The 17,305-nt window shown below is 33.2% G+C and overlaps 2 protein-coding genes across 8 annotated transcripts in view; both read left to right on the forward strand.

Moving 5' to 3' along the window:
- Positions 1-676: 676 nt before the first annotated feature.
- LOC113514442 (26S proteasome non-ATPase regulatory subunit 13) lies at positions 677-7,951 on the forward strand. Of its 2 annotated transcripts, none has more exons than XM_052892777.1 (9): positions 677-834; positions 909-1,022; positions 1,691-1,826; positions 3,612-3,760; positions 4,379-4,538; positions 4,946-5,131; positions 5,738-5,878; positions 6,749-6,914; positions 7,803-7,951. In XM_052892777.1, the coding sequence occupies exons 1-8, from the start codon at positions 719-721 to the stop codon at positions 6,899-6,901; spliced, it is 1,155 nt and encodes a 384-aa protein (XP_052748737.1). In that variant the 5' UTR covers positions 677-718; the 3' UTR covers positions 6,902-6,914; positions 7,803-7,951. The 2 variants fall into 2 exon arrangements, with proteins under 2 accessions (XP_052748737.1, XP_052748738.1); XM_052892778.1 differs by having other exon boundaries at positions 6,749-6,897.
- Positions 7,952-11,307: 3,356 nt separating this feature from the next.
- LOC113514440 (protein bric-a-brac 2-like) overlaps positions 11,308-17,305 on the forward strand; it is a 46,086-nt gene continuing 40,088 nt past the window's right edge. For 2 of the 6 annotated variants that reach the window (XM_052892796.1, XM_052892793.1), the window contains exon 1: positions 11,466-11,773. The gene's annotated coding sequence lies outside the window, so the exon portion shown is untranslated. Of the gene's footprint in view, positions 11,439-11,465; positions 11,774-11,808; positions 12,162-17,305 lie in introns of those variants that run through there. The other 4 variants (XM_052892794.1, XM_052892797.1, XM_052892798.1 and 1 more) reach the window with 4 other exon arrangements.

Here is a 17,305-nt window from a genome sequence, read left to right on the forward strand (position 1 = left end):
TACAATAGTATTTTGTCTTCTACGGTCATTGTAAGCTCTCCTAGGTTACTTCATAATTACCTGAATCATAAATGAATTAGTGATTTCAATAAAACATAGAGTATTATGAAAAGACAGTTTCAACATCATTCCAGAATGCACCTTCATGGAGGAGGTACCTACCTAGGTAAGTAATTTTCATGGAAGTTTTAGGACAACCATACAACCCCCATTTAAAACTAGACACCACATACCTACTAACAGATACAGAAGAGAGTTATCTCTCAGTGTCCTTTCCAGAAGACGCGAAAATACCTATACATCATTCCTTTAAATCGCTTTTAAGTTTAAATTTGTATATTACACTGTTTGGTACTAACAATATAATTCTAGTTGTAGATTTTTTAAATCAAGTTGTAGATTATATAAAAATATTATATCTATTGGTAATTAGTACAATATTACTAGTAATGTCTTAAAATAAAGCAGTAATAAAGTACGAAAGGAAGATTTATTTGCTGCATTTCGTTACTATTACTGCCATCTATTAATAAAAGCATAATATGTTTTCTTTTTAAAACATTGCTACTGAACGCTAGATGGCAATACACTTTGTTCATAATTCTGTACTGGCTGAATAGTTCTTATTCCCAGATCACGGTCTTTACTTTTTAATGAATTTGCAAATGTCATAAAAACGCAGATAACTTCACATCATTACGTGCTACAAATTTGAAAGATGGCTGCTGTAAAGTTTGCAGTTATTGATGTAAACGATTTTCTATCTAAAAAACAGTCCGCTGAACCAGATTTAGCCGCTGACTGGGCTAAATTAGAAGAACTTTATAATAAAAAGTAAGTTTTTGAATATATCTAATTTATCGATTATTCACATCATAACAATACTAACCTTACTCTTTGTTTTTCAGATTATGGCATCAATTAACTCTAAAAGTACAGGAATTAGTGAATCAACCATCTCTAAAATCAGGAGACAACCTAATACAGCTGTACAATAACTTTATAAATACTTTTGAAAACAAGTAAGTGGCATACGATTACTCTATACTTGCAAGTCATAATGTTTATTTTTATAAATTGCTTTGTACATCAACTACTTTGCAATCTTTAGTTGTGTGGCTGGTCTGAGTACATATTTTTTTCGTGTTTTAGTCTGATGTGTAACTAGTACAATTTAACAGTAGACAATATTTTAGCTCTCTGTAGCAGCATATAGGAGATTATTATTTTTCATCACATGGCCCATTTCGTAATTTTCAAATCTATAAAAATAGGTTGTCTGTACCTACTGAAATCTTAGGTCAAGTTGAGATTTTTAAATGGGTGATAATGGTATTGTAACCTCACCTACGCTATTGGTAACACTGGTGAGGCACCAGTGAGAAATGACAGGTGAGGATGAAAGTAGGTCAGTTAGCCTATCCTGACGAATTCAACTGGAATTAAACATGATGGTTTCTAGGAGGAACCACATGGAGGTTGACCTGATAAAGTATATTACTAGTAATGGAGCTATTTGACCCCATAACTAAGAATCCCTTTCCCCCTGGTCAAGTTGAGGTGAGATTGGGTAGAGAATTAGTCTTTTATTTACACTTATATGTATTTTCTTATGTGAAGAACCTTATAACTACCTTTGTAAGAACTCATTTATGACTATCATAATAATTGCTTATTAATGAACTTTCAGAATAAACCCTCTCTCTTTGATCGAGATTGTTGCACATATTGTGGAGCAGTACCCAAACAAAAAGGATGCTATAGCATTCCTTGAGAAGATGGAGACTAAAGTCAAAATGAATGATGAAGCACTCGCACTGTGCAAGGTAATTTACTTATTTTTTTTTATACAACTTAGAATGGCAAACAAGCTGATGGCCCACCTGATGAAAAGTGGTAACCGTAACCTATAGACATTTTGCCCATGATACTGCAATATGCGTAGCCATTCCTGAGAACTCAAGTGTTATTCCTCTGTACCCAATAAATTCACTGCCATATCCCACCCTTTAAACTAAAATACAACTATGCAAACACAATTGCTTCATAGTAGAAACACCAAAGGGACAAAGGTACCCAAGCAAAAGACTTTTATACAAAGTCACCCTCTAGTAAATTTTTATTAGTAAGATCATTAGTTTTCCAAAAATATACATAATAATATGAATTGGTTAACTTATAACAGGTCTCCAAGCATTCTTATAGGACATATAACAAATAAAATGGGCAATAGTAAAGGGAAAAAATTTACATCATACCTACAACTAGCAACACTGAATTTATAACTTTTATGTAAATTTTAGGTCATAGCAATACTAGGAATTTGTTTATGTACAAATCTTAACTGTAAAGCCTTGTTTTTGTATGTAGTGAGAAAAGCTTAAATAAATTATATCTCTGTCTAATCTAATCAACAAGGGACTGAGGGGGGAAAGGGATTGTTAGTAATGGAGTCTAATTAATCCTTTGCTAGCAATACACCCTATTAGGTTGACCTCAATGCAGTTCCCCCTAGAAACCGTCATGGTTAATTTTAGTGGAATTCATCACAATGGGCTAACTCACCTGCCTTTTCATCCTCACCTATCATCCCTCACTGGTGCCTCGCCAGCGTATCCCAATAGCGCAGATGGGGTTACCTTTCCATTATCACACATTAAAAAAAAATCTAACAAAGGACATGTCCTGAAAGCATATGAAACTAAATAGTCTGCTTTTTAGTGAATTGTGTTTATTTGTTAATAAATGTTACATGGAAAATCTATTGCAATTCTTGGTCACTATTTTGTCTTATATGGTTTATTTTTTTTTAATGGGTGATAATGGAATGGTAACCCGCCCGCGCTATCGTTATACACCGGCGGGGCACCAAAGAAGGATGATAGATGAGGATGAAGCAGGTCAGTTAGTCCATTGTGACAAATTCAACAAGAATTGTTCACTATGTTTTTCCAAGGGGAACCACGTGGAGGTGAACCTGATAGTGTATTGCTAGCAATGGATTCATTAGACCCCATTACTAACAATCCCTTCCCCCCTGCCTTATATGGTTGGGACATTTCATATTTTAGTTTCAGTCAAATAAAAGATTAATTCCTAATAAATTTTGTTTATTAAATTAATAACTACAATATTTTCCCCATCAAATCATAACAAATTTTTTAAATAAATAAATAAATTGTAGGTAATGGTTTTATAATTGTATTGTATTATAAAATCTTTATTGTACATAATTTATATTGGACACATTAAAATGTTTAATATACAATGGCGGACTTATCCCATAAAGGGATCTCTTACAGTCAACCTTTGGAAGCTGAAAGAAAAGTGTAGAATGTACAAGGGCAATAACCGTACAGCTAAAGATAAACTCAATAATATCTAGTGAAAAATTGGGATTGTATGGTTGACTTTTCTCCTATTTATACACAGCCCTACATTTCTTATCCACCCTCTATATAATTTTATCAATGCTAAATTACATACCACCTGAAATAGGCGTTAATTGAAGTAACATGTAATAAACTATGTTGCCATTTAATTACTGGTGAGATTCTGGTCAACTTTCGTGATTTCATATAGAAAATAATTTATGGAACTGAAATTTCCAGGTACTCCAAGGTCAAATCTACTTGGAACAGCTGAATGACCTGGACGCCACAGAGAAGATTATAGAACAACTGGAGGGCACCCTGGAAGACGCTGATGGAGTGACACCTGTACATGGAAGGTTTTACAAGTTAGCTTCGGAATATTATAGGTATGGACTCTAGTTACTGGGTTTTTTTTAATGAATGAAATGAATGGTAACCCTACCTGCGAGGGATGATAGGTGAGGATGAAAAGGCAAGTCAGTTAGCCTATTGTGATGAATACACTTGGAATTCAGCATGATGGTTTCCAGGGGGGACCACGAGGATGTTGACGTGTTAGAGTATATTGTTAGCAATGGGACTGATAATCCGCATTACTAACAATCCCCTTCCCCTCTCTAATTACTGGGTTAGGATTAATATTGTCAAACAAAGAAAGACATAAGTTTAAAACTAAAAATTTTGCATTTAATTCTCTATGAAGTTCTAGCATAATTAATTTTTTGTAGTGTTCATGTTTTGATTCAATTTGATTGTTAAGAGTAGTACAAATCACCGGAGCTAATCAGAAGTCTCGATTTTAAACAATTGTTCTCTATTCATTTATTTAGTAGATACAGCTTTGCAACTTAATGTTAAAAATTAATACATAATAAAGATTATTTCTTGATTACTCATTAGACAGACACAGAAAATTGTGCCATTGTTTTGGCAGTTAATTTCGAGGTTGCCACACTTGGATAAGCGTGGGTAAGAATGCTCGTAAAGAGTGTGGTGTGGTGCAGGGTGCGCGGGCCGCTGGCGCGGTACTACCGCGCGGCGCTGCGCTACGTGGGCTGCCGCGGCGGCGGCGCCGAGCTGCAGCCCGAGCAGCGCCGCGCCTGCGCACTGCGGCTGGCGCTGGCCGCCGTGCTCGCGCCCAACGTCTACGACCTCGGCGAGCTGGTAACGCGCTCTGCTAGCTTGCTGCCCTCCGCTACAAACTTCATTTCCACAAATGTCACGAGTGCCTCCCTCTATGAATATTTAACATTCCATGTTTTTTTTTTACTAGTCCCAAGTAAAAATTGTAGGTTCATAACTATATAATTATGTACAATGATATAATTTATATTTTAATATTTCTATATAAATTTGGAATTATGAAGTAAATTGCAAAGTGTCTAATAATAAAAATATATTTACTTGCCCGTTCATCTAACCATCTATCCCTAGAAAATGAGCAGTAGTGATATATCTGGTAACCCTTAATAACCTGTGGATTGCTGCTAAATTTTGTTAGAGTTGCCAAATGAATGGACAGTAGTCTCAAAAAAATCCTGATGTTGAGTTAGTTATGATACTATGTTCAGCTGGCGCACCCGATCCTTGAGTCGCTGGAAGGCACATCAGACGCATGGGCATGTGCCCTGGTGCGCGCGGTGGCGGCGGGCGACGTGGTGGCCTTCGACCGCGTCCGCGCCAAGGCGCCGCACCCCGACCTGCAGCGGGCCGACAGGCAGTTGAGACAGAAGATTGCTATCCTCTGCTTGATGGAGGTCAGTTAGTAATTATCACATACATTTAACTAACCTTATTTACAAAATCAGTGTATGTCACAAAACACCTTAAACTGCGTACATTTAACAAATAACCTTTTATTAACTTTTTTTAATAATAATAATAAATAAATATATATAAATAAATAAATAATAATCATTTATTAACAAAATATTGATGATTGCCAGTAGCAGATCTTAAGTTATTGTTAAGTTGTTCAGCAATATTTACCATTTCGGTGTGTAAATGTTTTTTTTTTTTTTTTATAATATTATACATTTTTTATCATTTTAAGTGATCACAGTGGACCTTGGGGTTTTAATAATCATCCACAACAAGTACACTACTATTATCCGGTGCGAAGGACTAATGTTTCGGGTATTAAATATTGGTCCCTCAAACCGTAATTTTTAAACAAACGGCCACACTTAAAACGCGAAACTTAGCTCATTTAGGATTTTGCAATATATTTTCATCTTGCATTGTCAAAAATATTGTATGATAGAAAATCCTTATAAATAAATAATGTGGATGACTTTATTTTTTAATTGATGAATTAGTTTGTAGTAACTCATAAATAATCAAATATTTCACGTTACTTTCAGATGGCATTCAACCGCACATCAGCACAACGCAAGCTGACATTCAGCGAGATAGCGCGCGAGGCTCGCGTGCCTCACGACGAGGTCGAGTTGCTGGTCATGAAGGCTTTGGCTGAGAAACTAATACGAGGTCATATTGACCAGGTTAGTGATGTTATTCACTATTTAATATTGTTATCTAGTAAGCATTTAGAGAAGGAATTTCCATTCCAAGAATGAATTTTAAAAACTGTTTACATAAGAGTTTCTCTTTACCTTTTACTTTGTACAAAAGGCATACACGTACATTAAAAATTATGTATTTGGCATCAATTATTTATTGGCATGGTATAGGGGTGAGTCTTCAGGAATGGGGGGGGGTATCATGGGGGAAACTGTATCATACATTGATTTCAGGTGGGGATGGTTGTCATTCTAACACATACTAAAAAAATTCACTTTGTATTAAACATAGATATATAATATAGTTTTTTGAATAATAATGTATATTTCAGAAGTAGGAAACTGAAATTGATCGATTTCTTTTAGATATATTACCATTAAGCTATAGATTTTAAGCTAGACCTTCAGGAGCATAATTGTGAAAACTGCATCAAATTTTGTGCTGTTATTTTTTGCGTCATGCTAGAATAAACTAACAGTGGGCGGAGCGCGTACTCGCCACGACTCATATGCACAACGGCCCAAATGAGAGGCTGAGCGCGGAAAAGAGAATCTACATTACGTTACCATCAATAGTAGTGATGTTTTACATACATATACCCATTTAAAGACGCTCACACACACACAACACATACACAATCTAGTAACTATTATTATGATGTGTATTATAGTGTAGTTTTTTTATTTTTATTTCCTTTTAAATTTTATAATTACTCTAGCCACGACGAATTTATATCGCTAAATCAGTGAAAACCTGTTATTGGCTTTTTTATTGATAAGTTGTTATTGTTTTAAGCTATAAATTGTAAGCTGTTGGTTTTCCAATAAATAAATAAATGTGTGTGTGGGCAGGTGAGCGAGAGCGTGCAGGTGCGGTGGGTGCGGCCGCGGGCGCTGCCGCGGGCGGGCGCGGCGGCGCTGGCCGGCCGCCTGGCCGCCTGGGCCGCCGCCGTCGCCGCCGCCGCCGACCTGCTCGCCGCCGCCGCGCCGGACCTGCTCACGTGAGCCGCCGCCGCCAGCTACCAGTGAGCTTGCTAGTCAGTAGTGAGGTTGATCTTCATGCGGTTCCCCCTGGAAACCATTGTGATTAAATCTTGTTGAATTCATCACAATAGGCTATATGACCTGCTTTCATTCTCACCTATCGTCTCTCACTGGTACCACGCCAGTGTATACCAACAGCGCAGCTAGGGTTACGATGTCATTTAATCCCATTAAAAAAAAGACCTGCTCACTTGGAAATAAGCGGAAACACTACAGTCCCTTTTTTTCCAGTGTTACCACTCTTAAAGACGTAACGTTAATAATTTTTTTTCCTTTAATGCTAGAAAAGGGTGTGTGGTCCAAGCAAAGAATGGACCATTCCTTCCGTTCCTGTGGGTGTTGTAAGAGACAACTAAGGGAACGCAAATCGAGGGATAGGAACAGCATCCCTCTTAAAACATGACCAAAACCTAACTGCTCTATTCGCTGCCAAGTGTAGCTACTACTGGTAAAACCCCCCAATAGAGGGCTCATGTCCAGCAGTGGACAGTTAACAGCTGATTTGATTAATACCTTTCATATACCAGAGAGAGACTTTGTACAAAAGTCGTTTGCTTGGGTACCTCTATCCCATTCGTGTTTCAACCGTGAAGCAGTTGTGTTTGCATGGCTGTGTTTCGATTCGAAGGGTGAGATATGGCGTGAATTTACAAGGTACAGAGGGAATAACACTTGAGTCCTCAGGAATGGCAACGCATGAGGGGTATCATGGGCGAAACAGTATACTCTGTTATGTCCACGGTACTGCTCATGTATATAGGCTTCGGTTACCACTTTCCATCAGGTGGGCCGTCAGCTTGTTGCCATTCTAAGCTGCATAAAGAAAATATTAATAAAATAATGATAACAATATTGTTTACAGGTAATCATGGTTCGTGGTTGGAATACAGTTGCAAGTTTCACACCATCAGCATTATGGAACATTTGAAATAATTCTATATAATATTACATTAACTGTCTACTTATCTCTAACGTTTAAAAATAGATATTGTAATAAATATTTCACATAAATTCTGTGTTTTTATATATAAAAAAGAAAAAAAAAAACTTTTTTTTCTCTCCTTTATAGTTAAGTTGACTAGTTGTTACTCAAACAATTTACTTATCGATTGTTCAATCTATGGCAATATTAGTAAATTATGACGTCACTACAGCAACAATGGGTGTTATCAACATATCCACTGTTGATAAAAATTTAACCACTCCAAATTATTATTTTTTTTTTATTAAAATATTTCTATGACCAGTTATATTTATTAACCAACAATTGTGAGCGCTCCGTCAACGGATGTAAGAGATATAAAAAAGAAATGCTGTAGGAATAATAAAGCAAACGCATTAAATTCGATTTTCGAATTTTTAACGATTTTTTCGCCGCTTGTTGCGGTCAGCACTTTCGAAAGTGAAAATCTTGCCTAAATGTGCAAAGAAACGCCAAAGTCACTTCTGAGAAAAAGATATTAAAGAAGAAAACAAGCGAAATCTTACAAATATAAAAAAATTTAACTAGATGAATTTTCGTTAAATTTTTAAATTAAAATTTATAATTAATTTTACATTACTAGTTGAAGTAAATGATATCTTTACGTGATAGACATTTAAGAAAAAATAGTATGAGTGAGGGGTCTTAGTAATGGGGGGAAGGTAATGTTAGTAATGGGAAGGTTAGCCCTCATTGTTATCAATATACCTTATCAGGTCGACCTCCACACGGTTCCCCCTGGAATGCGTCGTGACTTATTTTACAATAGTCAATTCGGTTTTTCCAAAGGTCGTTCAACTACAGACGCAGGTGCAGAGTTGCTTAGACACGTATTTGCTGCATGGGAAACTAAAATGGATGTGATAGGTGTTTTTTGTGACCTTTCTAAGGCTTTTGATTGCGTTGATCATAATACATTGCTAAAAAAACTTGCTTTTTATGGCGTCAAAGACAATGCTTTAAATTTAATAAAATCTTATCTATCTGATAGAATACAGAAAGTGAAGATTAGCAACGCTACGTCTGACGGGTCACTTGTGCAAATGGGTGTACCTCAAGGATCTATTCTCGGTCCATTTTTATTCCTAGTTTACATTAATGATCTCCCATATGCCATGCAGGATAGATGCGGCATAGTATTATTTGCAGACGATACTTCATTGATTTTTAAAGTTAATAGAATGACTAATAATTATGACGATGTAAATAGTGCTTTGCGGCGTCTCCTGCACTGGTTTACAACTAACAATCTTATGTTAAACGCTAAAAAAACAAAATGTGTTAATTTCTCTCTGTCTAAAAGTTTTAATACTAATTGCAATATTAAATTAAATGACGAATCTCTCGAATTTATAGAATCTACTGTCTTTCTAGGAATCACACTAGATAATAAAACACAATGGGGTGCACAAATTCAAAGCCTTGCAGCGAAACTAAGTTCAGCAGCTTTTGCCGTGCGTAAAGTTAGACAGTACACTGATACTGATACTGCTAGATTAGTCTATTTTAGTTATTTTCATAGTTTACTCTCTTATGGAATATTACTATGGGGAAAAGCGGCAGATATTAAGAATATATTCATATTACAAAAACGTGCCGTTCGAGCGATCTACTGTATGAAGAGTCGTGACTCATTAAGAGAGAAATTCAAAGAGGCAAATATTCTCACCGTTGCTTCTCAATTTATATATTCAAATATCCTATATGTTCATAAAAATCTTGACTTATTTCCAAAAAACAGCAATATTCATAATATTAATACTAGATTTAAAGACAAACTTGCTGTCCCCAAGTATCGTTTAGAAAAAGTTAATAGGTCTTTTATGGGAATAGGTATAAAAATTTACAATAAGATACCAAAGGATATGTTGGAATTACCCTTAAATAAATTCAAAACATCTGTTAAATCATATTTACTGAGCAAAGCCTATTACTCACTAAACGATTACTTGAATGACGAGTGTGCATGGCAATAGTTGTTCATGCACTGAATTTTCATTTAATGTTAGACATAGACACCTATATAAATATACATTGTAAATAAACTGGCTTTTAAAAAAAAAGTAATTCAATTGAGTTTCTTGCCAGTTCTTCTCAGTTGGATCTATATACCGAACTGGACGGTAGGGAAAAAAATAAAATTATAATGTAAAAATTTGACGTTCATAAGCGGCTAAAATGTCCTACATGAATAAATGATTTTTGAATTTGAATTTGAATTTGAATTTATCGTTGAATTCATCACGATGGGCTAACTGACCCGCCTTTTCATCCTCACCAATCATCCCCCATGGTGCCCCGCCAGTGTATACCGATAGCGCAGGTGGGATTACTATTTCATTATCATGCATTAAAAAACGCCAACTAAAAGTGTTACATTCCTTTGATTTACCTGCTTTTGAAGTCAACGCGTTCGATCCTTACATGTAGAACAGTATCCCGTATGATGCCGGAACAGAAAAAAAAATCTTTAAATTATAATTTGATTTCTATTACTATTATTAAGACCCCACAAAGCAATGTTTCTTAAATATCTTACATTTCCAAATATCGTCTATTACAATTTAACTATATTAGTTCTATTATACAGATCGAGTCTTAAAAACGGGTCAACTTTTTGTCAGCTAATTGTCAAATTTGCTGACTCGTTTTTTTTGTCAGTGTTCTATATACTTACACAAAAAATGTATCTTGACGTATTATTTAATAAATAAAATGAGTGTATACGCATTTAAAAGATGCAGAAATTATAAGACAAAATAAATATAGAAGTTATAAAGGAATCACTCATAAGTAGGTATCTATTAAGCAAAATTGTATGAAAAAGTTGACCCATTTTCTCGAAGCATTTCTATAAAGACTATCTATATATCTAAGATTAGTTCTCACTAATATATAGTAAGATCTTAAAGTACGTCATACTAAGTCTACGAGTAAAACAGAACTTAGATGAACAGTGTAGCTTTTAGATTTATATCAAAATAGATTTTAATACTTTACGTTTTTATTTCATTGATCGATATTTTTGTAAGAGAATATGTGTGTAGGATGATTTAGGAAAATGTGATTCAAATCAGCCACATCTATGCCATAGAGGTAAATATTATTTACAACGGAACCCAAAGGCATTTACATCTAACAGAAAGGTAATTTCATTTTTACCGCCATTTATGATGTACATGACAGATGATAATTTATTGCCATGTTAGGAATCTCAATCGATTAATATTTTTATAATTCGATTATATTAATATTTAATTATGTGCATTTATACAAAATAACTAAATCTACCTACGTAAATATTAAATTATATCGCATAATTATGTGATATATTTTTACTGGCAATATAAGTATCAACCGATCCGAAATAAGTACCGAGTCGGCAGCGCGCTATTGCAAATGGCGTCCGCGTGACGGATGTGCGTTAGCTCGCCATCAAAATGCATACAAAATGTGTTAAAAACATTTGAATTCTTTAATTTGCTGTTTGGAACACGTAAAACAGAACTAATACTGGTGAGTAATTGAGTTAAAAACAGTATTACGGCGTTACGTAATGCTTTTTGTTTTTGTTAACACTGCATCCATTGGCTATCTCCTTCATTTGTTATGATTCGCTCCTGTCATTATTTACAATTGCCGACCTATATGCGTCTCTTTCGTTTGCACAGTTTTCTTGATAGGTTTTCATTTTTAAGTACTCGCGCGACTGAGAGGGAGAAAAACGGGGCCCCAATGGAAAAATATGAACAATTTTGTGCTCTTAAAAATTATTGATTTTTCATCGTTAAAAAAACATCGACGAAGACTAATTGCATGAACGCGATGTGGTGCGAGGTCCTATCGTTGTTGTGAGTATTAATTCTATTTTAGTTGGTTTCCCCTATTGGAGGTTGTGGTCATGAAAAATCACATTTTTCAGTATTCTAGAGTCGACCATTGCGTTGTGTGTATTGCGTTTTGATTCGTGATTAACATTTTATGTTTATCATCTATATTTAGGGTCGGTGTAATTGTTTAAATATTGATTTTTTTATTGTGCTCATATATGTGTGAGTCAATCCGAGCCATGCATGAATGTTTATAACATTAGTTGGGGCCTGCGATATCCTATTTTAGGATCGGCCAAATGTTAGCTTTGTGCTTATGATCGTGGCCGAGCCGAAGGAAACACTACAATATTTTTACTTCTAAATTAGTGATTTGTCCTTATTTTTGGATTATATATTTATTTCAATGGTAAGTTGTAAGTTCTTAAGTTTGTTAAAATTTTTATGGAGTTAATGGTTATAGTTATCGGTCAAACAGCCGAACCTAATGTTTACTTCACCGTAAAATGTAAAATTATGATAAGATATAGTGTACTGAGTTTGTGTATCCTATTTAATATTTATGTAATTTTTTGTATTTTCTCATACTATCATATTTATTTTCTAACATATTACATGCCCATATAGAAAAAAATATTTGAAATTAAAAATAATAACAATCATAAAAAAGTTTTTTTAAAACAGACCTACTTTAAAAGTATGTCAGTGTAGTTTATGTATTTACATCTATGTATATGTAGAACAAAATATGTATTTACCTAAATATGAAATTTCAATTTTGATAACAATAAATTACATTAAATTCAAGGATTTATTGTACCTCTTTTTTAATATAATTATTTCCGGTATTATAAGCATACGCAATATTTCTAAATTATTTATTCATAGTATCTCCACTTCTATTTTCTTTTCCTTTTAAGGTAATTTATATATTATTTAATTATTTGCTCTTCTCTAATTTTCAATTTAAAAAAAACCTGATTCATCTGTTCTAATTTTTATTCTTCATTTACGATTTCTTGTTTCTAATTATTGATCTCTCAAATTAGGTAGGCATTTTATTTATGTTCATATACTCAGCGTAAGTACCACCATATATTTTTCTTTTTATGTTTAATAAATATTCAGTTAACAATACTTTGGTAATATATTACAAAGGTTTACTTTCAGATTTCGCTCTTTTATCTCTTATTGTCATTAGTCCGGTTTTTTTTAGTGCCTAGCGATAATACGCTACTTGGATAGAGAATCATAGTGTGTATTCTATAAAATCTCTTTTAAATTTGCATAATATTTCATTTCTAAGATTTTTTGCTTAATACATTCAATTTCAGTTCATACTTACTTCGACACTACCATTAGTTCCCAAAGACCTTCTTTGAATTTGTTATCTATTTATTTTTCCTTTATATTTTATATATATTTTTTTATTTTCTACTATTGATTTTCAGTAATTTGATAATTTGTATATCATTATTAGGTATGTTGACCTTCAGAATGCATCTGTAAACGCATAATATGTCTGTTACATCTGCCATTGTTCTGAAATAACTACATAATGTCTATTGACAATATATCCAGATACAAAGAAACAACCTTATGTATAACTTCATATGTAATCTCATCGTGTCTATATGTAACATATACATATACATACCTACTGTAATTATACAGTAGGTATGTATAGAAAGTGCATCTGCTACATATGTATTTGCAAATAAATCAGGCTTTTAAAGAACACCTTAGTGGATAATGCCAACATATTTTTCTTCAAAACATGTAATTTTTCAGAGGGTTTAAAGTTATGCACTTTATCTTGCTGTAATACTAGATGGTAGCATATATTCTAGATCCTTCTTTGAACTTATATATATTAAAAGTATTTTTTTTTACTAAAAACCAACAGACAAACTCACTGCCTCATTTATTCACATAAATCTTTTAGAATACAAAATGCCACATACTCGTAATAAATCACCACTTATGAGAAGTATGACATGTCACTAATGGCATCACATTTCGAGTATAGGTAACGAATGTTTTTTTGTTATAAACTGCATTGATTTAAACCGATTCACAATGCACGCAATAATATTCTATAGTGGGTGAAATATGATAGGTGTAGAGTACACAGGCTAGTCACATGTAATAATGCTTGAAAAAAAATTGTATTTAAATAAACTAAGTTTCTGGATACAGAGAAATATTTAAAAGGTCATTTGAATTTTAGAGTACGTACAAAATAATAAAACATTCTAATGGGTTAGTCGACAACATTCTAAAATTTGTCTTTGATACTAACATATTTTTTTAGTAAAAGAATCAATTAATTTATGATTCAAATACTGGAAACATTTGGTTACGATGATCAAATAGCAATAGTAAAGTCAAAACAGCTACATTTTCCTGTACCGTCTATCACTATACGAAAGAACTTGTTATCAGTTATCAATGCTATATCTTTATGTGTTGAGTCATAAATGTATGTGATAAACGGTGGTTGGACCTTACTATTTCGCTGTAGCTAAGTCTCTGCTGTAGTGGTTTTGCAATAAGATCGCAAATCTTATTATTACCTTGCAATTAGGGTCCATTTTACGGTTAACAAACTACCTTATGAAACTGCATTGTTCGGAAAAGTGATTCCACTTTATATGTACCATGCTCTTTTATATTTTCAATGTAAAGCAGCAGTACATGCCTTCTTATTTACTTTAAGTAGTAAATAAATACAGTCAGTGCGATCTGTTGCAAAAAAATGTCACAAAATCCTGAGCTAAATGAAAATCGAAATCCAGTTCAGATCCCATTCTTGATGTGACATTTATTAATTAATTTTTTTTACTGAAAAACAAAGTTGTTTTGAATAACATACAGTTTTTCCACCCTGTAAATAATCTAGCAATCTACAAAAAGGCCAGCGAACTCTAAGAGTTCGCAGACAGATTGCTTATTACGATTAACTACTTATAAAGAAAACTTTTTCCTAGAAAAATATAAGAGTTTTATCTTTCATGAATAAACGTTTCCAAAATAAAAAAAAATTAAAAACGTAAACCTAAATGCTGACTAAAATTGTAGAAGGAAAAAGACAAAAGACATAAAGAATATATATTATACCTAAAATGCTTCGCTAATTAAATTAGATGGAGGAAATTTTTTTATCGCAAAGGTAGCTAAAAATTGACTTCATTATTTTTTTTTTGTTTTACAAATCAATAGGTATTTGTTATTTTAATTTTCCTTATACCAGATTTAGATTTTATAGTTATTATTATTATTTATTGTTTTATATTAAAGATAATATAAGTAAGCGATAATTTGTGTTTAATTTAAAAATCACAAACAAAAGAACGCCAAACATGAATATTCAATATAATATAAAACATTCCATCCGATAGAATTAGGCGAACAAATTCTCAGAAGCATCTACGAGTACATCGATGGCCTCAAAATGTTCGTGCCAAATATAAACACAGGGTACAGGACCCCCGCGCGGTCTATTTCGGGCGCGCCCCTAGGGTCGATGGCCGTTGCCCCGACAGTCCCTCCAGTCGGGGGGCGCTTTTTTTACTTATCTCACAGATACTGCACTCCCTTTCTGTTTTCGAATGGATTTATTTTATGAGAGTGCAATATCTTGTCCGTTTAAAGAGTGAAAAGTTTTGTCTAATTTTATTTTTATTGCCTTAATGAAATCTATATAAGTTTACGGCTCTTGAAAATGTACTTAAACAAAGTATTTTACACCAGAAAATTTGAGGCTATTTTTATGTATGGCAGTAAAAATTGTAATTTTAAATCTAAATTAAATTCATTCAATATTCTGAGCTAATGTTAGAGGTTATTTCCATATATTGAGTTTACTGAGATTCGGAACTATATTGAAAATTATTTTCAATACTTATATTTTTACTGCTAACTCTGACAACTTTGGCTTAAGTAATAGGCTACCCAGATATGATTTTCTAGAATTTTCTCTAATGCCTTTTTAGATTACTAATGTAATTTGTATTATAAAACATTACGATTCATACCGTCATATTTAGACACTGTTTTATATTTTTAAATAAGTATGTAATATTTAAAATATTTTATGAGAAAATACTTGGATAATATTTTTTATTTATAAGTCCTCTGTCCTTATCTTAAAAATAATACTTATTCAGAATTCAAACCCAAACTGTTCTCTGTGTTACCACACACAAGTTTATATCTAATCTCTTCGGAAAGTGATGTTATGTATTAGTACGAAACGTTACAAGAAAAGATTAGATTCATCCGAACCATATAGGTAATTTAGGATTATTTTCTTTAAAAAACACGATCGAATTATGGGTATCGCGAAGTATCTGCGGAGTTAATGATAGAGTCGCTATAAATCGGTATAAAAATGAGAAAAGTTCCGCTAGAATTGTTCGTACATTCCGGAAATGTGGAATCTGGATGAACCTAAGGATGAAGAAACACACGTAAAAGTGAAAAAACTTGGCTATCAGAGTTTGAAAATGGATGATAATGAAATAGTAACCCCACCTACGTTAGTAATTTATGCTGGAGGGATGCAGTGAGCGATGATAAGTAAGGCTGAAGCCAGGACATTTGACTCATTGTAACTAATTCATCTTAAATCAACCACGACGATTTTTAGGATCCCTTTACTTGATCCTTCGCGTAGTTGACCTGCTTTAATATATATTTAAGCAGGCCGCATTATAATTGTATGCAATATCTACTATAAAAATGATTTTTTTTTGTTGTAAAATTTATATGACGTCAATTTTACTTCAAATGTATTTTAAATTGTCTTACTGTAATCACAGCAAACATCGTAATGATTCTGAGTATAAACGGTATCTTACCTTGAGGTTCTATGTTGAGTAAATCAAATAAAGTGTATTGATAGCATGAAATTAGAACTTATCGCATGTACTATCCTTAATCTATGTAACTAGTGTTCCTAGAGAAAGAAAAATACATTTCATATTTCAAATCATTACTTCGTTTTAAATAGTAATTTGAATGGAGACCCTTTCCAAATTATAAAATAAAAAAATATACTCAAGACTATAATCGACGAAATAGTTTCTCGTTACTACTGGACTCTGGAAAATATTATGTTCATGTCGAGTACTTACCAATAAAAATGATTAATATGTGTGACTATCCCAAAACAGAATACTATCGTGAATATATTTTTATTTTCTACCATATTATAAATACTTAATTAAGCAACCTTTTTACAGGGAAGTATTAATGAAAATTAACTGATTATCGATTTGTTATTGGCCGATGCGTGATTGGTAACTGCATACATATATCTATAGATAATTTATCGTGATTGGTCAAGCTTTATTTAGGTCTAGAGGGAAATTCTATAAATCATGTCTCATGTTTGATACTTAATATGCCAATGCTTATTGGTGACGATGATATTTTTAAACATTTAACAAGTATATTTTACTCCACAAATTAAAAAACATGGATGCCCTACCAAGAAACGAACTATTTAAAAAGATATAGCCAGTGTCACTCGACATGATGTAGGGATTC

The sequence above is a fragment of the Galleria mellonella genome, unplaced genomic scaffold (genome assembly GCF_026898425.1).
Source record: "Galleria mellonella isolate WM207_F2 unplaced genomic scaffold, CSIRO_AGI_GalMel_v1 utg1650, whole genome shotgun sequence".
Taxonomy (NCBI): domain Eukaryota; kingdom Metazoa; phylum Arthropoda; class Insecta; order Lepidoptera; family Pyralidae; genus Galleria; species Galleria mellonella.

Coding starts and splice junctions, on each gene's coding strand:
- LOC113514442 (XM_052892777.1), top strand. CDS start 719: ATGGCTGCTGTAAAGTTTGCAGTTATTGATGTAAACGATTTTCTATCT. Junction 835..908: donor GAAGAACTTTATAATAAAAA/GTAAGTTTTTGA, acceptor TTTGTTTTTCAG/ATTATGGCATCAATTAACTC. Junction 1,023..1,690: donor ATAAATACTTTTGAAAACAA/GTAAGTGGCATA, acceptor ATGAACTTTCAG/AATAAACCCTCTCTCTTTGA.